At 50.9% G+C, this 22,284-nt stretch overlaps 9 protein-coding genes across 9 annotated transcripts; 5 read left to right on the forward strand and 4 right to left on the reverse strand.

Moving 5' to 3' along the window:
• Positions 1–3,399: 3,399 nt before the first annotated feature.
• NFIA_060480 (glyoxalase family protein) lies at positions 3,400–3,822 on the reverse strand (the record flags this gene model as incomplete). Its single annotated transcript, XM_001258588.1, has 1 exon — positions 3,400–3,822. One exon carries the CDS (start codon positions 3,820–3,822, stop codon positions 3,400–3,402), a length of 423 nt encoding a protein of 140 aa, XP_001258589.1.
• A 1,193-nt stretch (positions 3,823–5,015) lies between these two features.
• Positions 5,016–6,608, forward strand: NFIA_060490 (putative xylosidase/arabinosidase; the record flags this gene model as incomplete). Its single annotated transcript, XM_001258589.1, has 2 exons — positions 5,016–5,169; positions 5,221–6,608. 2 exons carry the CDS (start codon positions 5,016–5,018, stop codon positions 6,606–6,608), a joined length of 1,542 nt encoding a protein of 513 aa, XP_001258590.1.
• Positions 6,609–7,264: 656 nt separating this feature from the next.
• Positions 7,265–8,977, forward strand: NFIA_060500 (putative hexose transporter; the record flags this gene model as incomplete). Its single annotated transcript, XM_001258590.1, has 3 exons — positions 7,265–7,867; positions 7,931–8,559; positions 8,608–8,977. The coding sequence occupies 3 exons, from the start codon at positions 7,265–7,267 to the stop codon at positions 8,975–8,977; spliced, it is 1,602 nt and encodes a 533-aa protein (XP_001258591.1).
• A 614-nt stretch (positions 8,978–9,591) lies between these two features.
• On the forward strand, positions 9,592–10,423 carry NFIA_060510 (uncharacterized protein; the record flags this gene model as incomplete). Its single annotated transcript, XM_001258591.1, has 2 exons — positions 9,592–9,764; positions 10,180–10,423. 2 exons carry the CDS (start codon positions 9,592–9,594, stop codon positions 10,421–10,423), a joined length of 417 nt encoding a protein of 138 aa, XP_001258592.1.
• Positions 10,424–10,888: 465 nt separating this feature from the next.
• On the reverse strand, positions 10,889–12,754 carry NFIA_060520 (uncharacterized protein; the record flags this gene model as incomplete). The annotated part of the gene is made up of 1 exon (XM_001258592.1): positions 10,889–12,754. One exon carries the CDS (start codon positions 12,752–12,754, stop codon positions 10,889–10,891), a length of 1,866 nt encoding a protein of 621 aa, XP_001258593.1.
• A 550-nt stretch (positions 12,755–13,304) lies between these two features.
• Positions 13,305–14,408, forward strand: NFIA_060530 (Zn(II)2Cys6 transcription factor domain-containing protein; the record flags this gene model as incomplete). Its single annotated transcript, XM_001258593.1, has 1 exon — positions 13,305–14,408. One exon carries the CDS (start codon positions 13,305–13,307, stop codon positions 14,406–14,408), a length of 1,104 nt encoding a protein of 367 aa, XP_001258594.1.
• A 408-nt stretch (positions 14,409–14,816) lies between these two features.
• NFIA_060540 (putative MFS alpha-glucoside transporter) lies at positions 14,817–16,593 on the reverse strand (the record flags this gene model as incomplete). The annotated part of the gene is made up of 4 exons (XM_001258594.1): positions 14,817–14,934; positions 14,988–15,240; positions 15,288–16,318; positions 16,367–16,593. The coding sequence occupies 4 exons, from the start codon at positions 16,591–16,593 to the stop codon at positions 14,817–14,819; spliced, it is 1,629 nt and encodes a 542-aa protein (XP_001258595.1).
• A 608-nt stretch (positions 16,594–17,201) lies between these two features.
• Positions 17,202–18,844, reverse strand: NFIA_060550 (glycoside hydrolase family 1 protein; the record flags this gene model as incomplete). The annotated part of the gene is made up of 2 exons (XM_001258595.1): positions 17,202–17,332; positions 17,386–18,844. The coding sequence occupies 2 exons, from the start codon at positions 18,842–18,844 to the stop codon at positions 17,202–17,204; spliced, it is 1,590 nt and encodes a 529-aa protein (XP_001258596.1).
• A 200-nt stretch (positions 18,845–19,044) lies between these two features.
• Positions 19,045–21,783, forward strand: NFIA_060560 (alpha-L-rhamnosidase; the record flags this gene model as incomplete). Its single annotated transcript, XM_001258596.1, has 2 exons — positions 19,045–20,832; positions 20,878–21,783. 2 exons carry the CDS (start codon positions 19,045–19,047, stop codon positions 21,781–21,783), a joined length of 2,694 nt encoding a protein of 897 aa, XP_001258597.1.
• Between the last annotated feature and the right edge of the window lie 501 nt (positions 21,784–22,284).

Below are 22,284 nucleotides of genomic sequence, written 5' to 3' on the forward strand. Positions count from 1 at the left end.
CCACTGTACAACGCATAGAGAACCAGTTACCAATGGATAACCACTACACATTAGCTAATTATCCTCATGCGGCTTGCAACTCAGACTAGGACTCTCATCCAGGGAAAGTAAAGAATAGCCTGCTTTGTCATGGAACCGTTGCATTTGTCACCACATCAATCCCCAGCTTTCATGGTGTTGTTGATGGCCTTCGTGCAGTCCTAGGCATGCAATGAGTAGGGCACAACAGGTCAGGGAAGTTTTACAAACCACTAAACCATTAGGCTCACACTTAGCAGCGCCATCCGTAGCCCATTTACCATCAGTGACGCCGCGAACGACCTAGTGCTACTGTACTTTCCCCACGGCCAGGATCTATAGTGCTCTTTATTTCCAATCTACCAGGTTCCTGCACGCTTTTGCTTCTGCTGACGCCCGTGATGGACATCAATGTGGGAATAGTCGCGCTTCACAGCCCTGTAGCATTCAATTCAGCCACTGCATCATACTCCACAAGGAGCGCCGCTGCATCAGCGGTTTCTTCAGTTATGTTGAACAGGGGCGGGGCCGGCTGCATGTCAGGTGGCTGGTCACGATGATTCCGGAGTTTTGTTCCTGGTTTAAACTTGTATTGGTTGCGTGAGGGATTTCCAAGGCGGGCTTATTATGCACTGCTGCTTTCGCAATAGCGTCCTTGACAAGTGCCCTGGCTTTTGCAATGGCATTGGGAGGAGCATCCATGGCTCAGTCTGTGCCTATAGAGTTAATCATGTGTTGCCTATGGAGATGAATATGGGAACCATGTCAATGTCCATGTTGTGCAAGCACTTGAATATCAGGAGTCCCCAGGCCAATAGGGTGATGGCCCAGGACTTTTCAACACGCATAACGTTAAAGACAGTGAGTTAATAGGAGAATTGAACAGATATAGTGATAAAAGAGTGAATGACAATAAGAGAGTGAATTGATTAGAGAACTGCTCTTCATTCCAACAGCAAAGCGCTGTAGTTATACCTTTTTGACCAACTGTGTTTAGCTAGGTATCGAGTGCGATTCAGTATCCCTCTGACTGACATCTTGGAGGAGACAGAGATTGTAACTAGCCCCTGCATCCAATCCATGCCACTTAAGCAATCAATTTGATGCCATCTCCAATTGAAAGTCCTAGTCTCGAAGCTAACTGTTGGAAAGAAGCTATAACCAAGCCTCGGTTACATCGCTTATTTGAGTAGACCAGGGTCGCCCTTCTGCCACGAACGCCAAGGATGCCAAGGGAGTAATGTCATTTATTCCCCTGTAATATATCTTAGTATCTGCCTGTTTCTCATGTATATCTGCCTGATACCCTGAGTCGAAAAGTGGATGTCCAGCAAGACACACCAAATACCCAAGAAATGCCGCGACGACCAAGATATCCTTCTCCATCAGCCATCGTGCACATAGTATTGCGCACAGCAGGCATTCTCATCAATATTGTCTTCCTCATCTTTCTTGCTCGTTTGACAGAGATTTACCGTGAAACATACCCAGTAGCTTATACGGCCGTCTGTTTCATCCTTCCTACCCCTACCACAAGCACGAAACTAACCACCTTCGCTAGGCTGGCTGGGCACTCTGCGCTGATGTGCCAGAAGTTGTGGTACTGCTTAACAAGAGCCGCTCTATTCCACGATTGTCTGGCGGAGGACAGCTAACCCTGGATCTCATTGACCTTTTGCTTCTGATCCCAGCTGCGGTTCTTAATTGGGTCTCGTCCAGTCCTCCACCTGGGGGTTATAAGCACCCTCCTGCAGTGGATGAGGCAAATGAGTGGTTAGGGAACGTAGTCTGGATCGGTTGTGCCTGCCTGTAGGTAGACTCCTCAGTCTTTTCTCCGAATTGCATTGCATGCTGACCGTCAGAAGCGGTATAAGGCTCATCCTATCAGTGGCCGTCTGTGTGGATTTTTGCTTGGCCCGTCGTCGGAGACAAGGTTAAGGCACTGGTGCAATATAACGGCAGACTTCTACTGCTCTCTTTCGGATGGTTTGTTAGAAAGCTGAAGCATATGTGTCTTTAGAATCGCTAGTATTTACATACAAATGACAATGCAGTGGAGATATCAATCTTCTTAAGCCATTGTCTCCAGCTAGATCTTAGACTGCAGGATGAGGCACCCAGATAGTAGTGGTGAGTGAGCCTCGCGATGTCTAGATAGAATAGGGGTAACCAGGCTAGGTAGGCTGGTAAGAGACAGAAACCTATATAGTCGGGATTGGAAGGTAAAGTGATATACCCAATTCAGTAAAAGGTCATCTAGATCAAAAGTTTCCTACTGCAGCTCATGGCACCAGTCCACCACCCTAGACTACGTCGTGCATTCCATGAGGCGCGTCGTAGTCGCTGGCTGTCAGTCGTTAAACCCACTAGGTCTAGAGAAGATGATATATACCATGTGAAGGAACTGAGCTTCTGTGAGCTTACTTGGCACCAAGTCCCCTATCAAATTCTGCTTGGCGGTAGTGAGGACTCAATCCATCCGTTCCGCGTTGCTGCTTGTGGTGGAGACATTACTATGATGTTGCTTCTTAAGCAATAGCTAGTAGTGATATCTTCCGACCATGCTGGTGGCATGGAATACATTTGTAAAAGTACGGTGGAACTAAACCAAATAGGCGAAGGGTGGGAAGCGTCCTGTTAGCCAATCCGAGATAATAACGTTTGTATGGTGAACGCATATACACGGAATATCAAGGGAAGAAGGTCTGATTCTTCTAATCTACGATCTAATACTAGAATTTATAGACAGGAAAGATAGATTCCAGCGAATTGAAATTGAATGGGCGAGTTGAATCGCAATATGATCTATTTCTCGTGATCTGATTGGTCGAATCAGAATTCCAGAGAGTTCCGTAAATCCTTTACTAGATTCGGCAGCCAAGCTGGCTGACACGTCCAATATCATATTATCGTGACAGCTTGTTGAAACGGACGGAGGGTCTTGACACAACTTTGATTTATGGCGTCTGTCTGTTGGAGAGCGCGATCGTCCTAATTGCTTCTGGAGAGCATCATCGGCTTCCCTCTCTTCTGATATGAATAACGTGAGTCTCTTCTCAAGCTTCTCCCTTGTCTAAGTCGTAAGATAAATGCCCATTATGATTTTCCAGAAACAGGGATGGAGTCACTGCAGATAGTTGTTTATTGTTATTTCTAGGAATAAAAGAAACAGACCACAATAACTCTCATGCGAAATCAATAGGTGACCATATAATAGTGGTTTGTCGCCACTAGGTTGACCCCAGTGCAAGTGTCTACATTTCAGCGGGGCCAACACTATCAGATACCACCAGCGTATACTCGCAGTGGTATCTTCCTGTCTCATATTTAGAACCTGGCAAGTCCATCAATAGAGGGAAATACATACGTAGCCTACCCCTCCTATTCATCGCCTGGGTTTCCCCCTTCCAGAAATTTGAAAAACGTGAGCGAATTTCCATCGGTGTCCTTGATCGTAAATTGTCGGAAGCCCCAAGGCTTGTCTTCGATGTCCTCGGAAAATTCCACTTCAATTTTACCTTTCAAATAGACGTAGTAATCGTCGAGCTGGCGAGTCCCCAGACCGATCATCGCGTGTGATGACTTGAATGTTTCAGGGGTCACTTTCGAGAAATAGAAGTTTGCATCCGCCTTCTTGCCAATGGCCAGAGAGCAGAAATATAGCTCAGATTCATTGTCCTCGGGTTTGACGCTCCCAAGCTCAAATCCCAGCGTCTTGGTGTAAAAGTCGACTGTGAGAGGAATCGAACGGGACTCGAACATGGGAATCACTTTCCATGCGGAGTTGACAATTTCAGAAGTCATGCTGAAAGATCCCGAGGATCTGCTATACACTGAGATGGTGGGTGGTTTCAAAAAGTTCGTTCTCAGCAGCCGACCTTGCCAAATCTTGGATCGTCAGCTTGACATTGACTGTGCTTATTGTTGCCTAGCAGTACAATCATTTATCTAATGCTAATCGGGTTAGTGTCATCTCAGACTGGTCGTGGATTGGAATCATTGGATATGATTGATCCACACCATCTTCGGTCCAACCTGTGCGGAGTATGGGTTGATCCACCAGCTAAGGTATCTCACCTCCGTACAGTTAATAAAAATATCCATACTATCTAGTCAAGTGACCTTAGTATTAAATTACCACCTACTTTCCTAGTATTCTAGCCACACTACTAGCATATCTATATATTTATATAATAATCCGATAGGTAATTATATGCACATCATATATTACCACTTATCGAGGCTAAAATAGCCTTATATAGAGGGGTATGCGGTGATCCCAAGATTAGCATAAAAAGTAATGCAGAGATATATATGTCACCAATAGCATCCTAATCATCATCATTTAAAATCTAAAATCTACCATAACTCTAATAATTTATTTTATATAGACAGATAGGACTATTTTCTATCGATATATATATGATTATTGCCATATCTAGCCCTAGATAAAATTAGAAAGCATCATAAGCAGATAAGCTTATTCGTTTAAGGTCGCCCTAGGTTACACTTACTTGCACCTAATAGGTTATCGATATCCGTTACCTTAGATTATTTATCTATGGGTTGGATTAGGGCTATCCTCATTAAATCCAGAAAAACGAAGATATCAATTGAAATCCATTGGCGGTTATATTATTGCCTTTTACTCTTGTTTACTACTTTCCGCGCGTACAAGGCAATAGAAGGACTGAAGGATGTTATGTGTCAAACACCGCACGGGAGATGCATGCACACATCGAGTGACATGCTGGTCGATATGAAAGATAGCGATGTGGAAGCGGCAGGAGAAAGCCTGGTTGAAGTAAAAACAGATGAGAATGACTTGCATGAGACTCATTCTATGTCATTATGGCTGTAAGCCGAAATTCATCCAGCGGGGCGACGTGAAGGACTTTAGCCGGACCCCGCCTGGGTAATAATAATGTCCTGTTACCCATCCCTTTGGTTTCTGCTATACATGTCTTACCTTCTCCCAAGGACTGTTTTATAGCGTCATGTCGTCAATTAATCCCATCATACCGGGTTTCGCACCGGATCCTTCCGTCGTCAAAGTAGGCGGATGGTTTTTCCTCATCAACTCCAGCTTCCATCTGTTTCCTGGTCTGCCCATCTATGCTTCGCAGGGCCTCATTTCGTGGCAACATATAGGTTTGCGTCCTGACAGGCATAAAATACGAGTGCAAAACTAATGCAACACAGGAAATGCTATTAATCGCCAATCTCAACTGAGTCTGTCCAAATCGAAAACGGAACTACACCCGTTGCCCACGGGTGAAGTTCTGGTGGCCACCGGAGGCTTATATGCGCCCACGATCCGATACCATGCCGGCACCTTTTATGTCGTATGCACCAATGTGGTTCGTACAGTCACCGGCGACTCCAGCCAGAACTTCATCATCTCAACCAAGGATATCTGGGCCGACAGCTGGAGCGATCCAGTCTATTTCGAGTTCAATGGTATCGACCCGAGCCTCTTCTTTGACGACGACGGCAAGACATACATTCAGGGATCAGCAGCACCTGGACCTTTCACCACGATAAATATGTTCGAGATCGATCCCAACTCCGGCAGAAAGCTCTCAGAGGAGAGAACGATATGGCGCGGTACCGGTGGTATATATCCCGAGGGTCCACACTTGTATAAGCGGAAAGGCTATTACTATGTGATCATCGCAGAGGGTGGCACTCATGAAGGGCATATGGTGACGATGGCGCGATCAACGGACATCTGGGGTCCATACGAAGGGTGTCCTGACAATCCCATACTCACTGCGCGAGACACCGACGAGTACATCCAGTACACCGGGCACTGCGATGTCTTCCAGGACGACAGGGACCAATGGTGGTGTACCTGCCTCGGCGTGCGGAAGGATAAGAATGGCCGCTATGTTATGGGCCGGGAGACGTTTCTGACGCAAGGGAGCTGGGACGGAGAATGGCTCTCCCTGGACCAGGTTAAACTGATGCCCAGTGGTCTTCTAGCCTGCGGTGAAGGGAAGAAACTCATTGCCAACGCCGGCCTCGACTACGTCTACATACGTGATATCATTCTGAGCAATTACACCCTACTCAGCAGTACCAGTGACGGTCTGACTCTGACTGCTTCAAGCGCTGATCTGTCGCATCCTGAGCTCAGTCCTAGTTTTATCGGCAAGAGGCAGCGCCACTTAGACGGGTGGAGTGGTGTCGAGCTGGACGTTGTGGAGGCGACTTGGAGGCCGGCGAAGCTGCGGGCTGGAATGGCCTGCTACAAGGACGAGCATCGCTTTCTCCGAATATATTATGACGCTACAAAGCTTGCTATTGTTATTGAGGCAATCAACAGGCCCAAGAAGATTTGTCGACAGGAGCGGCAGACACTCGAGAGCCCACCCAGGTCAATAGCTTTTCGAATGCAATATACGGAACAGGAGTATCAGCTATTCTACAACGTTGGAGATGCCTCTCAGTCGGATTGGACGTGGGCATCGACGATTGACACTCTGGATCTGACTGGCCCCGATTTTACAGGCCCGGTCATTGGCGTCTTTGCGGTGGCAGAGTCAACAGATACTGCAGTGCAGTTTAAGAACCTCACTATTTGCTAAAAGATATGGCGTCTGTATCTCGAGACCTCAATTAGCCTATAAACTGAATGCATCAATTTAGCCCTTGCAACGCCCAAAGACACGTTCACCTGTCTCCGTTACTTTTGCGCTCAGGAGAATGGCACTGGCTTGCCAACAATTGCAAGGATCAAACTGAGACAATACGAATTCAGCCTATTCTCAGGGCATCGCTGGTTGGTTGGGCGGTCTTGTTACATGTCCACCTGTGATCCTTTATGGAGGTTTGTAGTATTGGCGTCTCTTGGAGATCCTTAGGGTCTGGGCATCGGCTCAAGGAGCCCTTGCCACTTGCCGACTCTCTCCCATCCAAGCTGGACGGAGTATTCTTCCGGTGGAGACCCCAGCAGCTACTCGTATTGTCAACAGAATCCTGTGGATCTTTCTCTGATAAATAATTGATCTAGATTGCTGTTTATTTCCCCGTGGCATGATCTCCAAAATGCGGGGTTGATCCCGGCTGAATGTACCTGTATAACCGGTCACTTGATGGGATTCTCCACAGAGTTGTTATGATGCTCCTGATGCTATACAAGAGGCCATTCCCAGGCTTCTTGAGTCTGGCTACTCTTCTTCCATACTGTTTAACTGTGTCTGCCATCTGAACTTGAACTAGTTTGCCATCTCAATCCTCCAAGATGGGCTTCCGACTTCGACCTCCAAAGCAGAGCCAAAGGGTACTCCCCGTGAAGCCTCCGAAAGGACACTTCTTCTTTGCGGGCAGGGAGTTCGCTCGTCTTCCCTGGTGGAAGCGACGAAACATGCGCACCCTCTACATTTTCATCGTCATCCTGATTCTCACCAATACGGCAAACGGCTTCGATGGCTCGATGATGAACGGACTCCAGACCCTGTCCTATTGGCAGAATTACTTCAATCATCCCCGCGGCTCCATCCTCGGTCTCTTCAATGCCTCTATGAGTCTCGGGTCTTTGATAGGTCTCTTCATCGTCCCATACCTGATCGACTGGGCAGGGCGAAAAATTGGGTTGGTCATCGGGAGTGTGATTATGCTGCTCGCCGTCGGTCTGCAGTCCGGTGCCAGGAATTTCGGCATGTTTTTTGCGGCCCGGATTATCCTCGGTTTTGGAGACTGTATCGTTCTGGGAAGTGCGCCTCTCTTGATTGCTGAGATCGCTCATCCGCAAGATCGGGCTATCCTCGTCACCCTCAGCGGAGCATCGTATCATTCCGGAGCATTCATAGCCAGCTGGGTCACTCTTGGTACTCTCCAGATCTCGGTAAGTTTCCGGAATTGTTTTTTTTTTTGGTAGGATGTGATGCTAATGCTGGTATTGTCATAGAGCGACTGGTCATGGCGATTGCCGAGCTTACTACAAGCCATCTGCACCGTAGTCATTATTGCCGGCGTCTGGTGGATGCCCGAGAGCCCACGTTGGCTGATAAACAAAGGACGGCACGAAGAGGCTCTGGAGATCCTGGTGAAGTATCATGCCGAGGGTGATCACAATGACGAGTTTGTTCAGCTTGAGTACTCTGAAATCAAAGCAGCTATCGCCCTCGACAAAGAAATCGGCCACACTGGCTGGGCAGACTTTTTGAGGTCCAAGGGAAATCGCAAGCGGATTGCATTGATCACGGCTCTCGGTCTCTTCAGCCAATGGAGTGGGAATGGTCTTATCTCCTACTACCTCAAATATGTCATGGATAGCGTCGGTATCAAGGACGCGCAGACTCAGCTCGGTATTAATGCAGGCATGAAGACTGAGGGCTTGGTTGTCAACTTTGTCTTTGCCTTTTTCATTGACATTCTCGGACGACGGCCTGTCTATCTGACCTCGACTATTGGTACATTCGTCGTTTTCAACGCCTGGACCATTGTATCAGCGCGGTATGAGATTGCACCAAACAAAGCGCTCGGCTATGCGTTTGTGTTCCTCACGTTCCTGTACGGAGTCTTCTACGATATCAAGTGAGTACCCTCCTGCCATGCTCTGCACTTTCATTAACGAATGGATAGGTCCGGCCTCATGGCGAACTATACAACGGAGATCCTCCCCTACGGACTTCGAGCCAAAGGCTTCACGTGGCTCAACTTCTGCGTCACTGCTGCTCTCTTCTTCAATCAGTACATTAATGCCATCGCCCTTGATGCCTTGGCTTGGAAGTACTACATTGTGTACTGTGTGTTCCTGGGATTCGAAGTGTTCGTGATTTACTCTTTCCTCATTGAAACCCGATACACGCCTATGGAGGAAATTGCCAAATATTTCGACGGCGAGGACGCTGTTGATGTCGGTCAAGTTGCTGCTGCAGATTTGAAGGAGCAGGGTATAATAGCATCGGACGACAAGGATATGGCCACTATTCACATTGAAAAGAAAGAGTAGGTTTTGGAACAGTGTTAGATTGGTCATGGATGGAACTGGTCGTGATCATGCTGTTACCCTGCACGAGGACTCAATATGCCCTCCTCCGTGATACATTCTGGGCATGACCCTTTTCATTTCAAGATCTCGCTCAGGGCTTGATCTTTCCAACACCATCTGTCATGTAGTCTCGAGCTAGGCTGATAAAATGCTGTGGAGCCTTGACGTTCAAAACATACTTCTAGGGCTGTAGCAGTCTATGATCCCTCAGACCCACTTGGAATCTGGAAAGCCGCGAAAGGCCAGGAGGTGATGTAGAATATTGCAATGGTAGAAAGTCGAAATGCCTGCACCCCACATCCTTCTAGGTACATAAGAAGTATTCCACTTCAGTGATAAGACTCTCACTTTGTGACTGGTGCGAGCTGCGAACTCTTCAATCGACAACCACTCTACCCGTGTAACATGCAATTGCTGTGGTGTGGCAGGCTTTCCGGGGCCGCAGGATTAATCTGGCGCTGTAGGAGTTGCACTAGCTTATGTACTTCCCCCTGTCTTCCAGGTTTCCCCAGTGGTAGACTACTGCGATCAGACCTGGATATGCGTAATCCCAGGACAAGCGTAGGAGCAAATTCATGGATGATGCTGGTGTGCCTGCTACGAACAGCCGAATCTCCTCCTATGAGTGGATCCGCGACAGCGCTTGGTTGAGGTTCAGTTTGTCTGACGGCAACTATCCCGATGGCCCTGAGGGATCGCACGGCCAGGATGGCCAGGTTGTCCCTGGCCAGGATGGAAAAAGGCTACCGTGACGATCCAGCCAATGGACAATATCCAGGCGACGCTTGCGGCCGATAGTCTGTTACTCGCTCACCCTCCAGCTGATGATGCAGGTAGTCAAAGTCCACTGCCTCGACAGTGACTTTCAGCGGGCTAAGAATGTCCTGGCTTGAATCTACGGGCTCACAGCTGGCCGGGATAAAGCTGACGATTCTGCAAAATGGGACGGCTTGCACCGTCAAGCGGGGACCTATCTGCCACGACTGGCTCGAGGGCTCTACTTCTTCGGCAACACAACCAACTTTGTCCCTCTCGCGTCCTTTTGTCTGTGCTGTTCTGCCGTCACACCGATGTTAACGCTCGGAGGAACGGTACAAACTGTGTTTGACAACTTACACGCAGTACTTGAAAGATCAAACAGCAGGGTACAATGATTTCACCAGGGTCTACAACACAGGCACTCAGGCCATCCCAACCTATAAGGATACCATTGCGGCCACCATCGATCAGCGGAAGAAGCCGTGGGACGAGTGTCGGCAGTTGGATTCGCAAATTCCCGGTGTTCATATCGACGATGCGGTCGAAGGACACCTGAAGGCCTTGGATCCAGCCATCCCGGACGGGTCGAAGTATCTGCTCACGGGGAAGGGCGGTACCTGGAAAGAGGTGGTGGATGTCGTTCAGTGATGCTATCCGGAGCCCGGAGCAAAGCTCGCACCTGACGTCGAGGAAGAGTTCTTCTCAACGACAGTACCAAAGCACAAGCTGGGCTGGGATTGCGATGGTGCTGTGTGACCAGATGGTGCGGTATGTTGTGAACCAGCAACTGACGTTTGTGAAATCTTGATTAAACAGAGTAATTAATTGAAAGGGCAGGATTTGAATCCGTGACCATCACCCTGGCTGAGCTCTTCTGCCATGAGTTGGGAAAGTGTCACTGGTATGTACCAAGAAATGTTGACAATCCGAATTGTCTACCAGTTCACCTCTACCTCACGGCTTTGACTAATGTAATCATTATACGCAATGCATTCGACCGAGGTGACCGCTATACGGTATACAATGACCCTCCCTTTATTCCATCTGCCGATCTCACACTTCATACAGATCCAGATCTCAACCACCTCTGACAACCCCGATGCATCCGGCGACTCAAGTCCCATTAGCGGGCTGTCGATACACGACCCCGTCAATAGTTGTAGTCAGCGTCCCATTCGCTTCAAAGATGTTCGTCACGGCATCGATAGATAGCTGGAACCCCCCAGGACCCGTCTTCTTCGTCGCATTGACTATGCCGCTCTGTTGAAGATCCGACAACCAGTTCAGCCGGTTCATCCATGGGTTGGAGGGATCAGGATTGGTAGTCACGGACTCGTGGCCGTTTATTATATGTTTGCCATCATCGGAGTAATTGTTGTACTCCACGGAGATGGTCTGATACCCGCCTGTTGTTGGGTTGGCCACGATGGCTACCTCTGCAATGCCGCTAATCCGCCCTTTAAGGGTGTAGTTCCCTGCTGGGAGTCTGTATTGCTCTGGGATCGTAGCGCCAGGGGGAAATGGCGTCGCCCAGGGAATCGCGGCAGGGACTTTGAAAACAGGGGCAGGTTTCGTGGGTTGGCGACTGGTACCGTGAGCCACCATGAGACGGTAGCGGCGTCCCCCGTCCGCCGTCGAGTTAGGGCATACCAGTGGGTTCACGCCTCCACAGGCAGGAGACGTCACCAAGGCTTGCCAGAAGACAATCAGAGTGGTATCTGGGGAAAAGGCTGGATCTGCGCGGCCATTCCAGTTAGGGTCATTTATGCTCCCATTGCTGCCATCGCCTTCGGCATTGACTTGCTGGCCAAAGTAGTCACCACGGTCACCATAGCGGTCGATCAAGATAGGTTGAAAGAAGCGACGCGGGCCATTGTTGCGGGTTGAAGATGCGGCTGTGACAGTGACAAGGTCAATTAGGGGAGGGACCATGCGCATGCCAGACATCCACATCTGGCGATCAGAGCCCCGGGTGTCCATTGCGACGAACCACTTATTATCCTGAGAGAACGCGACAGGGTCTGTATATTCAGGGTGACTCGTTAGACGGCGAACGGCGCCAGTGACAAGGTGGACAGCAAACACATCGATATTATTTGCCTCCCGAGGGGAGCCAATGTAAAGAATCTCATCCCCGGAGCCGCTGAAGCCGCGCAGCTCTCCGACTGTGATGGCCTCATCGTGTAACTCTAGTTCATCCCCGTTTGCCATAATAGCAGCCGGCCCGTTGGGTTGAATCAGCACGTTGACGTCGACCAGGTCATAGCGAGGGGCTCGGACGTCGCCAGTCGATGGGTTCTTGTTGAATGTCAGTCGGCCAAAGTAAGCAAACTGCCCTCCATTCGACGTGAATGAGCTCCATCCCATGTGCTCATCGTCTGGATGCATACGCATCTCACGGGGAGCTCCACCTGGCCCCGACCCATCTGCGTTCACAGGCCAGTAAATGGGGTAGATAAAGGTCTTATTCCGAGTGCATTCCTCGCTGGTCAAAAGCAGACCGCCGCATTCCACGATGTTGTGGCCCCAGAGCGCCCTTTTCCCACTGCGAGCAACATGCGGATAGTCTCTCTGGGGGTCTAGTGACCGGGCATTTGCAGCGGGAACACCGCAGCTAAGGCACTTCCATGGGTCACCGTTGGTAAACTTGGTGCCATCCGCTTTGACGAGGATAAGCTGTTCACCGGTATATATACCGGCGGGATCAGGAGCAGCTGGAGCGCCTACGAACTCCACATTGACAATGACATGCTTTCCGTCTGGTGTGAAATCACCCGCCTGAAATTCCTCTGATACCTGACCAATACAGCCCGTCCGACGTGGATTCACGTCAGTGGTGCAGGCCCCAACAGCGTTGCTCGACACGACGGGAGGGAGGGGAAGTTCGACGACTGTGAAGGGTTCAGGCTGCGGAGGCGCTTGCCCTGAGGCTGTGGACAGGCAGAGGCCGGTTAGAATGAGGAAAGAAAGAATAGCCATCGTTGTTTCCGCAACTTGGCTTCGCTATCATGTCTGAGGGGGCATATCACTGTGGAACGGGCACTTTATACGGTATATAGGTGGTTCGTACCATTTGCCATAACCGGCGTCTGGTCGGCTATAGACACAACTGTATTCTCTGTTTCACCTGCATCCCGATGGATGCTCGTAAACCATGCCGCTGAGAGACTAGGTCGCTGCCTGGCAGCGTGGTTCAAGGGGAGGAAATAAAGGTCGCTCATCATTTTGCCCCGAGACTCGACAATAAAGAGTCGATCGGCCATATTATTAGCCCGAAGGCATGACTTGGATGCGGTCCTCAGCAAATACGACTCCCTGACATCGGGATAATGACAGTGCCTGACTCCATGTTCCGGGATATTACGATTTACAAGCTAATCTTGCACTAGCAGTGGACCCACTAGATCATATATCGTATTCTTAGCCTGATGGAGCAAGATATACGGACCCCACAATCCCTGGCCAGGTTTAATATCCCCATACCCCGGATTCGAGTCAACCTTCATCCACAACCCCCCGTGAGAAACCAATGCCGTCGCGTCGATCCCACTCCAAATCTCATCACGGCTGCACGCAGTGCAAGCGGCGCCAGATCAAATGTGATGAAGCCCGTCCGGTCTGTGGTTCCTGCTGCAGGAAACAGCTCCCATGTAATTTTCAGAGCTTTGCGCCCCAGACCTCCCCGCATCCGTCAATTGCCGATGTCATTCTAGAGCGCCCGGACAGTTCTGTGCTCCCACTGCTGGACTTGGAGCTGTTGCATCACTGGCATACGGTGACAGGGAACTACCTAGCGGATGCTAAGCCGCTGCAGGATCTCATACGCACCGCCATGCCACAGGAGGGGTTGGCGAACCCTTTCCTAATGCACAGCGTTCTGGCAGTTTCAGCCCTTCACCGGGCGCACAGTTCACCCATGAGCCATAGCCAGATGTACGCTCAGGCCGCCACGATGCATCATAGCCGGTCTCTGGCATTGTGTACCCCTTTGTTCAAGAACATTACCCGCCAAAACTGCCACGCCCTATTTGCGCTGTCTTGTCTGGTTCCAGTCTTTGTATTCGCGTCCTGGAATCCAAGAAAGAACCCGAGGATCCAGAGTCTGGTCGCAGTGGTCGAAGCGTTCAGATTAGTTCGTGGGGCCGCCTCTGTCGTGAACCAGGCCAGATCGTGGATCGAACAAGGACCCTTGCAGCCCTTGCTGCGGGTTGGTCAGTGTCAAAAGCCGATAGCAACAGCGGCGGAACGGTATGCTCTGGCTCTGTACGAGCAGCTGCAGTCACTGGACCACAATCTGCCGCAAGCGGGGCCATCATTGAACTCGGAGCCTTTTACCCCGGCCCTGAACGGCTCGATTAAGAACCTCTTAAATCTACTTCAACTTTACCTGCAAAGCGGAGACTCGAGGGCCATCATGGCCTGGCCAGTCGTGGTCGACCTGTCCTATTTTGACTGTCTGCTCCGGAAAGAGCGGATAGCGCTCCTCACCCTTGCGTTTTACGGGTGCTCCTTACAGATACTCTCGGGGCATTGGTGGCTAGAAGGCTGGGGGGAGCTTTTGCTTAAGCTTGCTAGGGATCATTTACCAGGGGCGGATAAAGACCTGCTCAACCTAATCAATGTACCAACGTAATGAAGTCAATATATTCTGTTCCTACTCCTTTTCTCCCTTAAAGTCCAATCAATGGGGAATTAGCAGCCTTGGAAAACACTACTGTGCAGCATACACTGCCCTCGTGACCTCTCCATGACAACATAACAAGGGTTAGTAGTGAGATACTCCTTGTCTTGTGATTATCACCGACATACTACTCCTGCGGGAACTCTATGCTTCAATAGGAATATACTGGCAAAGGAGTGGACGGTGAAGCAAGGCGCCTCTTTAATGTAGGGCATATTCCGTAAACTACTGTGTATCAAAGAGAATCCCCCTCCACTATATTGACCACCATTACTAGATACAAGGACATCCTCCTCCGCGCTCCTTCGCATGGACCGTCCCCCAAGCTGCTTGTGCCGGTTGGAACTGACAGTTCTCGACCTAGTGTTCCTCGTCCTTATTCTCCTGAACAAGGCGCTGAGTCGCTGTCTGCGTCTTATGGAATCTCCACGGCTTGATTCTTCTCTCAAACAACTCATCCAGTTCCGCGGAGGAACGCCTAGGGTAGCCTTATCAGCTAGTGTCTTCAATACTCGAAGGTGGAAAACATACCCAGCAGTTTCAGGAATCAAAAACCACATTCCCAGGGCAAAGGGGAACCCGACGCCGGCATAGAACCAGCCCGTCTTGAGGCCCCAATTCCATTCGTTGGCATTAGTCATGTAAGGCACTAGGACGTTCATCAAAACTCCCACCACGCAGGTTGTTGCGGCACCGAAGCCGGCGGTATACGGGCGCAGTCGCTGGGAGGAGATCTCGCCGATATATCCCCATCCTGTGGCCCCATTTGCGGCCAGACCGACATCTGATACCGTTGGTTACTGCAAAGTGTCATCGAAAGGGGCTACTTACTCCAGAAACAGGCAAACGTGACGAAGATATATGTAGAGGCCTTCACCCGCGGTGTGACCCCTATGATGCCGATGGCGACGCAGGACAGCCACGAGAGGGTTGTCCCACCACATGCGAGATACCTCCTTCCCACAAAGTCCACGACGGCCACCAGTATCAACACCGTGCCGATCTGAATGGACGAGGTAATGACCTTGACTCTGAACGGGTCATCAATCCCGGCCTGCTGGAAGAAATACGTGCCAAAAGACCCAAACAGGGTGAGACCAATGAATTGCTGCGAGAGATTCGTCCAGAGCGAAATGACCGTTCGTAATCCGTCGGTTCCCCGGAAGATGGCGTACCACTTCTCGCGGCGTTGCTCAATTGCCACGGCACGCTCGTGTTCTATCGCCAGGACCAGGACCTGTAGCTGATGGTCGGCGTCGTAGTCTTTGACTCCTCGATGGAGCTTCAACAGCTCCTTTTTGGCTCTGTCAAGCTTGCCGGCGCTGACACACCATGCGGGCGTCTCCGGAACCAGGAGATAGATGAGCAACATGACGCCGAGCTGAGCCCACTGGGTGTAGACCGGGGTGAGGTAATCCGTCGGGTCACTCCGTGAGAGATGCTGCAGCGCAACCTGGGCGAAGAAGGAGCCCAGAGTCCACCAGAAACTATATGCCATCAACAATGCCCCACGGATGCGTGTGGGGGCCACTTCTGATATGTATGCTGGCACGGTGGATTGCACGCATCCCACTCCGATTCCTGCCAGGAGTTTGGCCACCAACCAGCCCTGCCACGACCGTGTAGTGCACTCGGCAATCACGCTACCGACCAAGACAAACCAGTAGGTGTACATGGCGATTTTTCTTCCGTATCGACTGGACAAGAATGGCAAGCTTGTCATGCCTACGATCTGACCGCAGGACATGATCGAACTCCAGGCGCTGAGGATCGAGGAGGCGAGTGCGGGAGATCCATTGTGCGATTTCTCCGTGGCGAAGCGAGCTACAAAGCCCTTGTTGGCGATGACGCTGGCGTTGATACTGTATCATGTTAACGTGTCGCTTCCTGCAGCCAGGGGTGATACGGACCCAATTTGATATCCGTCGGTAGCGGCACTGAAGGCCATAGCCACGCATATGAGGCTGGCCAGTTTGAATGTCTTGATTGTTTCCATGACACTCAGATGCTCGTATCCTGTCATGGCCTGCCCTCTCGTTGCTGCATCCACTGCTGCGTCCCCCTTGACGGGCGCGTCATCGCTTGTTTCGACATGCTCAACGGCTGGGGTTTTTTCCGTGACGCGTGCGGACTCCATGACTCAATGACAGGCAATCCACCGGGACAGTAAGGTAACTTGCATGAAGGTCTGGTGTTACTTTGTCATGAGGCCGAGATCAGGCTCTTTAAACATGCTGTTTTGCCTCTCATGGCATAATTACCCCCGAGTGGCTCGATCTTGTGAGTGCCTCACAATTCTATAGACTTGTCTTCTATACTTTCCTAAGCCAGAGCAATATGCACTAACTCGGGACAACCGGATTCTCGTGCCATCAGAGGCCGACTCTCCTCCCCAGGTTGCTACAGTGCGGGGGCAGTTCTGGGGATGGATCTGGAGACGTACTGGAGTCCACAAGACCAGATCTGAAATCATAAACCGACACGCCGAAAGTCCCCAAGGGTGACCGTTGTGACTAGTCGCTGTCGTACTTCGAAAACTATACCGGAAAGGGGAAGAAACTCGACGTGGCTGCATTTAGCGTCCCTCTTATGGAAGGGCGAAAACTGTCTCCTCACGGGCTGGATTACGACAGGCCAATGGCGTGCTTTACCTGGTAAAAGATACGAAGATTGATGTCGGATGTAAAGCTGCGAATCGAACAGGATACCATTGGTACTCTCTAACTCTACCTACAGAAAAGAAGTCTATCGCGCATGTTTTCTACGTTCCCGGAATGTTTCCATCAAATACAATGCAGAGCGCTTGGGAGTCCGCACTAAGGTCTTATAATCCACATGCGTGATGCCATAGCGAGGGCCATAGCCGGCAGACCATTCTGGATAACGAATTGTCAGACGAGGCAATCAGTAAGTGGAGGCGAGAACATACCAAAGTTATCCATCAAACTCCACGCATAGTACCCCTCAACCGGGACCCCATCCTCATAGATGGCTCGCGAAATCGCATCGAGATACAGTCCAAAATATGTGATCCGGAACTCATCATTCACTGCCTCCTCCAAGGACATCTGGTTCTCCCTCGGACAGGGACATCCATTCTCTGTAACAATGATAGGCAGCTTGTACCGATTCCACACCCAGTTCAAGAGTTTCCTGAACCCCTCAGGCGCAACCCGCAGCCAGGACATCCCTGAGACGGGGCCAATGGCTCTGCCTTTCGAGTTTGTGGTGAGTTCTTCCACGTTTCCTGTGCAGTCGTCGTCCGCCGGGGGGTCGGGGAGAGCCCTGGCGAATTTGGTGGAGTAGTGGTTCATTCCGTAGAAGGCGTTGAGCGGGGCGAGATTCTTTAGCTGGTCCAGCTCCCTGGGAGTAAAGGACGGCAATCGATCGCCCAATTGCTTTCGCATGGCCGGTGGATAATCCCGCCCTAGGAAGATGGGGTCACCAAACCACCCAATGTAAAACTCGAGGCGGCGCTGCGCGGCCTCCTGATCGTTCTGGCTAGACGAGTCCCAGGGCTCGTAATAGTGCCCATTCAGCACGATTGAGATGCTCCCATCCTGCGACTGAAACTCCTCAGAGTAGATCTGTACAGCAGCGGCATGAGCGAGGATCAGGCTATGCCCGACTCTCCACGGCTCCGTACGGGAATCACCCCCAGTGGCAGTGCTCCGTCCCGGCGCAAGAACACCACTATGATGTCCAAAGATCGCGATGATATAAGGCTCGTTAAACGTAATCCATCTCTTGACCCTATCCCCGAACCGGGCGAAACAAAGGCGCGCAAAGTGTGCGAAATCAGACACGAATTCGGCTGTGTTTAAGAAGGCGCCGTATCGGTCGCTGAGTCTCTGCGGAGCATCCCAGTGATAGAGCGTTACCACCGGTTCGATGTTGCGTGCTAAAAGAGCGTCGATGAGTCGGTTGTAGAAGGCTATGCCTGCCTCGTTAATAGGATCATCACGTCCACCGAGGGGTATGATTCGTGTCCAGGCGATGGAGAATCGATACACATCGACGCCGTATGAGCACATGAGGTTTACGTCCTCGAGCATGCGGTTATAGTGGTCGCAGGCTATGTCACCGTTCTCACCATTTGTCCGCGATGGAACGAGATGGGTGAAGGTGTCCCAGATTGACGGGCCCTTTCCGTCTACCGAGGGAGCGCCTTCGATTTGGTAGGCTGCTGTTGCTGTTCCCCATTTGAAACTTGATGGGAGGGGGAGATCTTCAATGGGTGGGAGGGGATCGTAGGGGGGTTCCGGCGAGGCAGACGGTTGACAGTTGGGATCCTCTGCTTTGAACATGTTGACGTTCATTTTGTCGGTCATCGTGTCTTGGACTTGGAAGTTGTGCTCAGTCTGAAAGTGTCGCGAATGTATGGACATATAGACCCGGAACCCATACCCAGAATCAATTGCCGAACGATCCTTGGGATAAAGATGCGCCGACCATACACCATTCTCCTTCCATCTTACCCCGATTCTGAGACATTATGCATGGGTCTCGTGTTAAATGGTCCCGAAATCCTAGAAATAAGCAGCCGACCCACTGAAAGACGGTCCTTGCTAAGCTCTGGCTCTCAATCATGACGCGCATTACCAACGTGCAGTTTGAGCACTATCACCCCCCTAACACCATCGGGGTGGAGGAGACATGTCCACGCATATCCTGGCAGTTCGAGGATTACCCATCTCATTTCCAACAGGATGAATACGAAATTGAGGTCTCAGAAGTGGCTTGGAATTCGCAGGTCACTGTTCTTTCCTCTACCAGGCAGTCATCGCCCTCATCGTATCTCGTCCCCTGGCCACATTCTCGGCCCTTAATCTCCCGCCAGAAGGTGTCTATCCGGGTCAGAGCCTGGGATCCAGATGGCCATGGCACGGAATGGAGTGAGCCCGCGTCTCTAGAAGTTGGCCTGCTCGATCGGAGTGATTGGCAGTGCGAGCGCATCGCGGCTCCATGGGGGCCAGGTACCTCCGAGCCTGACACGGAGCAGTTGTATCGCAGGGAATTCAGGCTCGTGGATTCCATTGTCAAAGCCCGTCTTTATATCACGGCCCAAGGCGTATACGAAGCGGAGGTCAACGGTCGCCGCGTGGGCGACCAATTCCTCGCTCCCGGGTGGACAACATACGATGGGAGACTGCAGTACCAAACCTACGACATCACGGATTATCTCTCGACTGGGGACAACTGTATCGGTGTTCGTCTGGCAGAGGGATGGTTTTCTGGTCGCATTGGCTTTGAAGGTGGGCATCGCAATATCTGGGGCTCCCATACGGCGCTGTTGGTCCAGATGGAAGTGACATTGAAGGATGGAGGGTTGCAGACTATTACATCAGACGGCTCTTGGAGCGTCACGCGAGGGCCTATCCGGCTGGCGGAGCTCTATGATGGGGAAAAGTATGATGCTACTAAGGAAATTCCCGCTTGGTCCTCAGCTGGGATCTCTCAAGATGCTTCTGGCTGGTCTACCGTTCTTGTCACGCCACGTTTACCCGACTCTGTCAAGCTCACGGCCGGGTTTGGAGAGCCTGTCCGGCGGATTGAAGCACTGAAGCCAGTGTCAAAAATGGTTAGCCCATCTGGAAAGGTCATTCTCGACTTTGGCCAGAACTTAGTGGGTTACGTCAAGCTATCCAAGATCAAGGGTCCCACTGGGCACAAGGTAATTCTATCTCATGCCGAGGTGCTCGAAAATGAGGAGCTCTGTACTAGACCGCTTCGAATTTGCAAGGCTATCGATGAGTACACGCTCAGGGGCGATGATCAAGGCGAGGAGTATGCCCCGAGATTTACCTTTCACGGATTCCGCTACGCGCAGATAGACAACTGGCCTGGGGGGCAGCTGGAGGCATCCGCCGAAGCAATCGTTTGCCACACAGATATGAAGCCCGTGGGCGGATTCTCCTGTTCATATTCGCTACTCAACCAGCTGTACCAGAATATAGTCTGGGGCATGCGCGGGAATTTCTTCTCCGTGCCCACGGACTGTCCCCAGCGTGATGAACGACTCGGTTGGTCGGGTGATCTGGCATTATTTGCCCCTACGGCGGTGCTCATCTACGACTGTTTCAGCTTCTTAAAGAACTGGCTGATCGATGTAGAATATGACCAGGGTGTTCTGGGTGGAGTGCCGGCGATGGTCACGCCTAATGCAACGCTTCCCGACCCAGTCTGGTGTCGACGCGTCCCTTGTGCCATCTGGCATGATGTTACAATTCTTGCGCCTTGGGCGTTATATGAGGAGACGGGGGATGGAAGTATTCTCGCGCAGCAGTATAACAGTATGTTGACTTGGATGCGGAAGGTGCCCCTGAATAGCACTGGAGCTACGCACTTGTGGGACACGAGTGTTTTCAACCTTGGAGTAAGTTTTCCCCAATTCTGGTGATATATGAAGCTAATATGGTAGGACTGGCTGGATCCTGCTGCACCACCCAACGCCCCCTGGAAGGGCACCACGGACGCGAAAATGGTCGCAAACGCCTTCCTTATCCATAGCCTGGACTTGATGTGCAAAATCTCCCACATTCTTGGACAAGATACTGATACATCGCGCTTCGTACGCTGGTCCGGGTCCGCGCGGGAAGAATTCCAAGACGAATACGTCACTGCGAACGGACGCATCGTCTCCGACTCCCAGACTGCATACGCCTTGGCCATCTGCTTTGACTTGTTGAATCCCAGTCAAAGAAATCACGCTGGCGGCCGACTAGCATATCTAGTTCGGAAGAACGAGTTTAGAATCGGGACTGGCTTTGCTGGAACCCCGTACATCTGTGAAGCACTGGCCTTGACTGGGAATATCCAGGTCGCGTATGCCATGCTCCTTGAGGAGAAATGTCCGTCCTGGTTATACCCGGTTACCATGGGTGCGACTACAGTCTGGGAACGGTGGGATAGTATGCTTGCTGATGGATCGGTTAACCCTGGTGAAATGACCTCGTTTAATCACTATGCCTTTGGCGCGATTGCGAAGTTCATGTATGAACGGGTTGCTGGGCTGCAACGGGTTGAGCCTGGTTGGAAAAGGTCCTGCGTTGCTCCAGGAATTGGAGCGGAGCTCTCGAGTGCTGCTGCTAAGCATGTCACGCCGTTCGGGTTGCTGTCGTGTTCATGGAGAACGGAGAAGACTGGGAACGGATCTGAGAGGTTGAGGTTGGAGGTGTCGGTTCCATATAGTACGACCTGCGATGTTATTCTTCCTGATGGAGATGGGGAGAAGAGGGAGACTATTGGTCAAGGGGCTTGGGTCTTCGAGACGACCTTCACTAGAGGCTATGAATGGCCTGTCGAGCCTTTGCCACCTAAGTCATAACAGGCCTTGTACCTTTCAAAGGAGTTAAAACCTACGCCATTTAGCTCAAACTTGACTCAGTGACTCCAACCTATAACCAGCACAAAGGGTCTCTAGCAAAGTCAGTGGAACGATAAGCCATCGAATATAATAGGCAATAGACTGACTTGGGCAATAGACATTCCTAACTAACCTACCCCAGCAAGGCATACTTTCGACTTAAAACCAAACAACTGGATGCCACTTCCTGCCGGTGCACACCCAATGCCAATGTTGGCTTAATGACCTCGCTCTATTTGCTATTGAGAATGGTACCAGCCTCGTGCACTGGCCCTCCCAATGCACGGCTATGTGGTGTTGTGACTCGTGGTTCATTGTCAAGGCTAGTGAGACAAACAAATGTCGACTGAGATGATTACTAAGGCTGAGGTCAAGTTCCATAATGCAAACTGCTGCACTAATTTCCTCAGGTATGCTAAGATACAGCAATCAGTTCATTGGTTGCTTGTGTCAAACATGGAG

The sequence above is a fragment of the Aspergillus fischeri genome, genomic scaffold, assembly GCF_000149645.3.
Source record: "Aspergillus fischeri NRRL 181 1099437636266 genomic scaffold, whole genome shotgun sequence".
NCBI lineage: Eukaryota > Fungi > Ascomycota > Eurotiomycetes > Eurotiales > Aspergillaceae > Aspergillus > Aspergillus fischeri.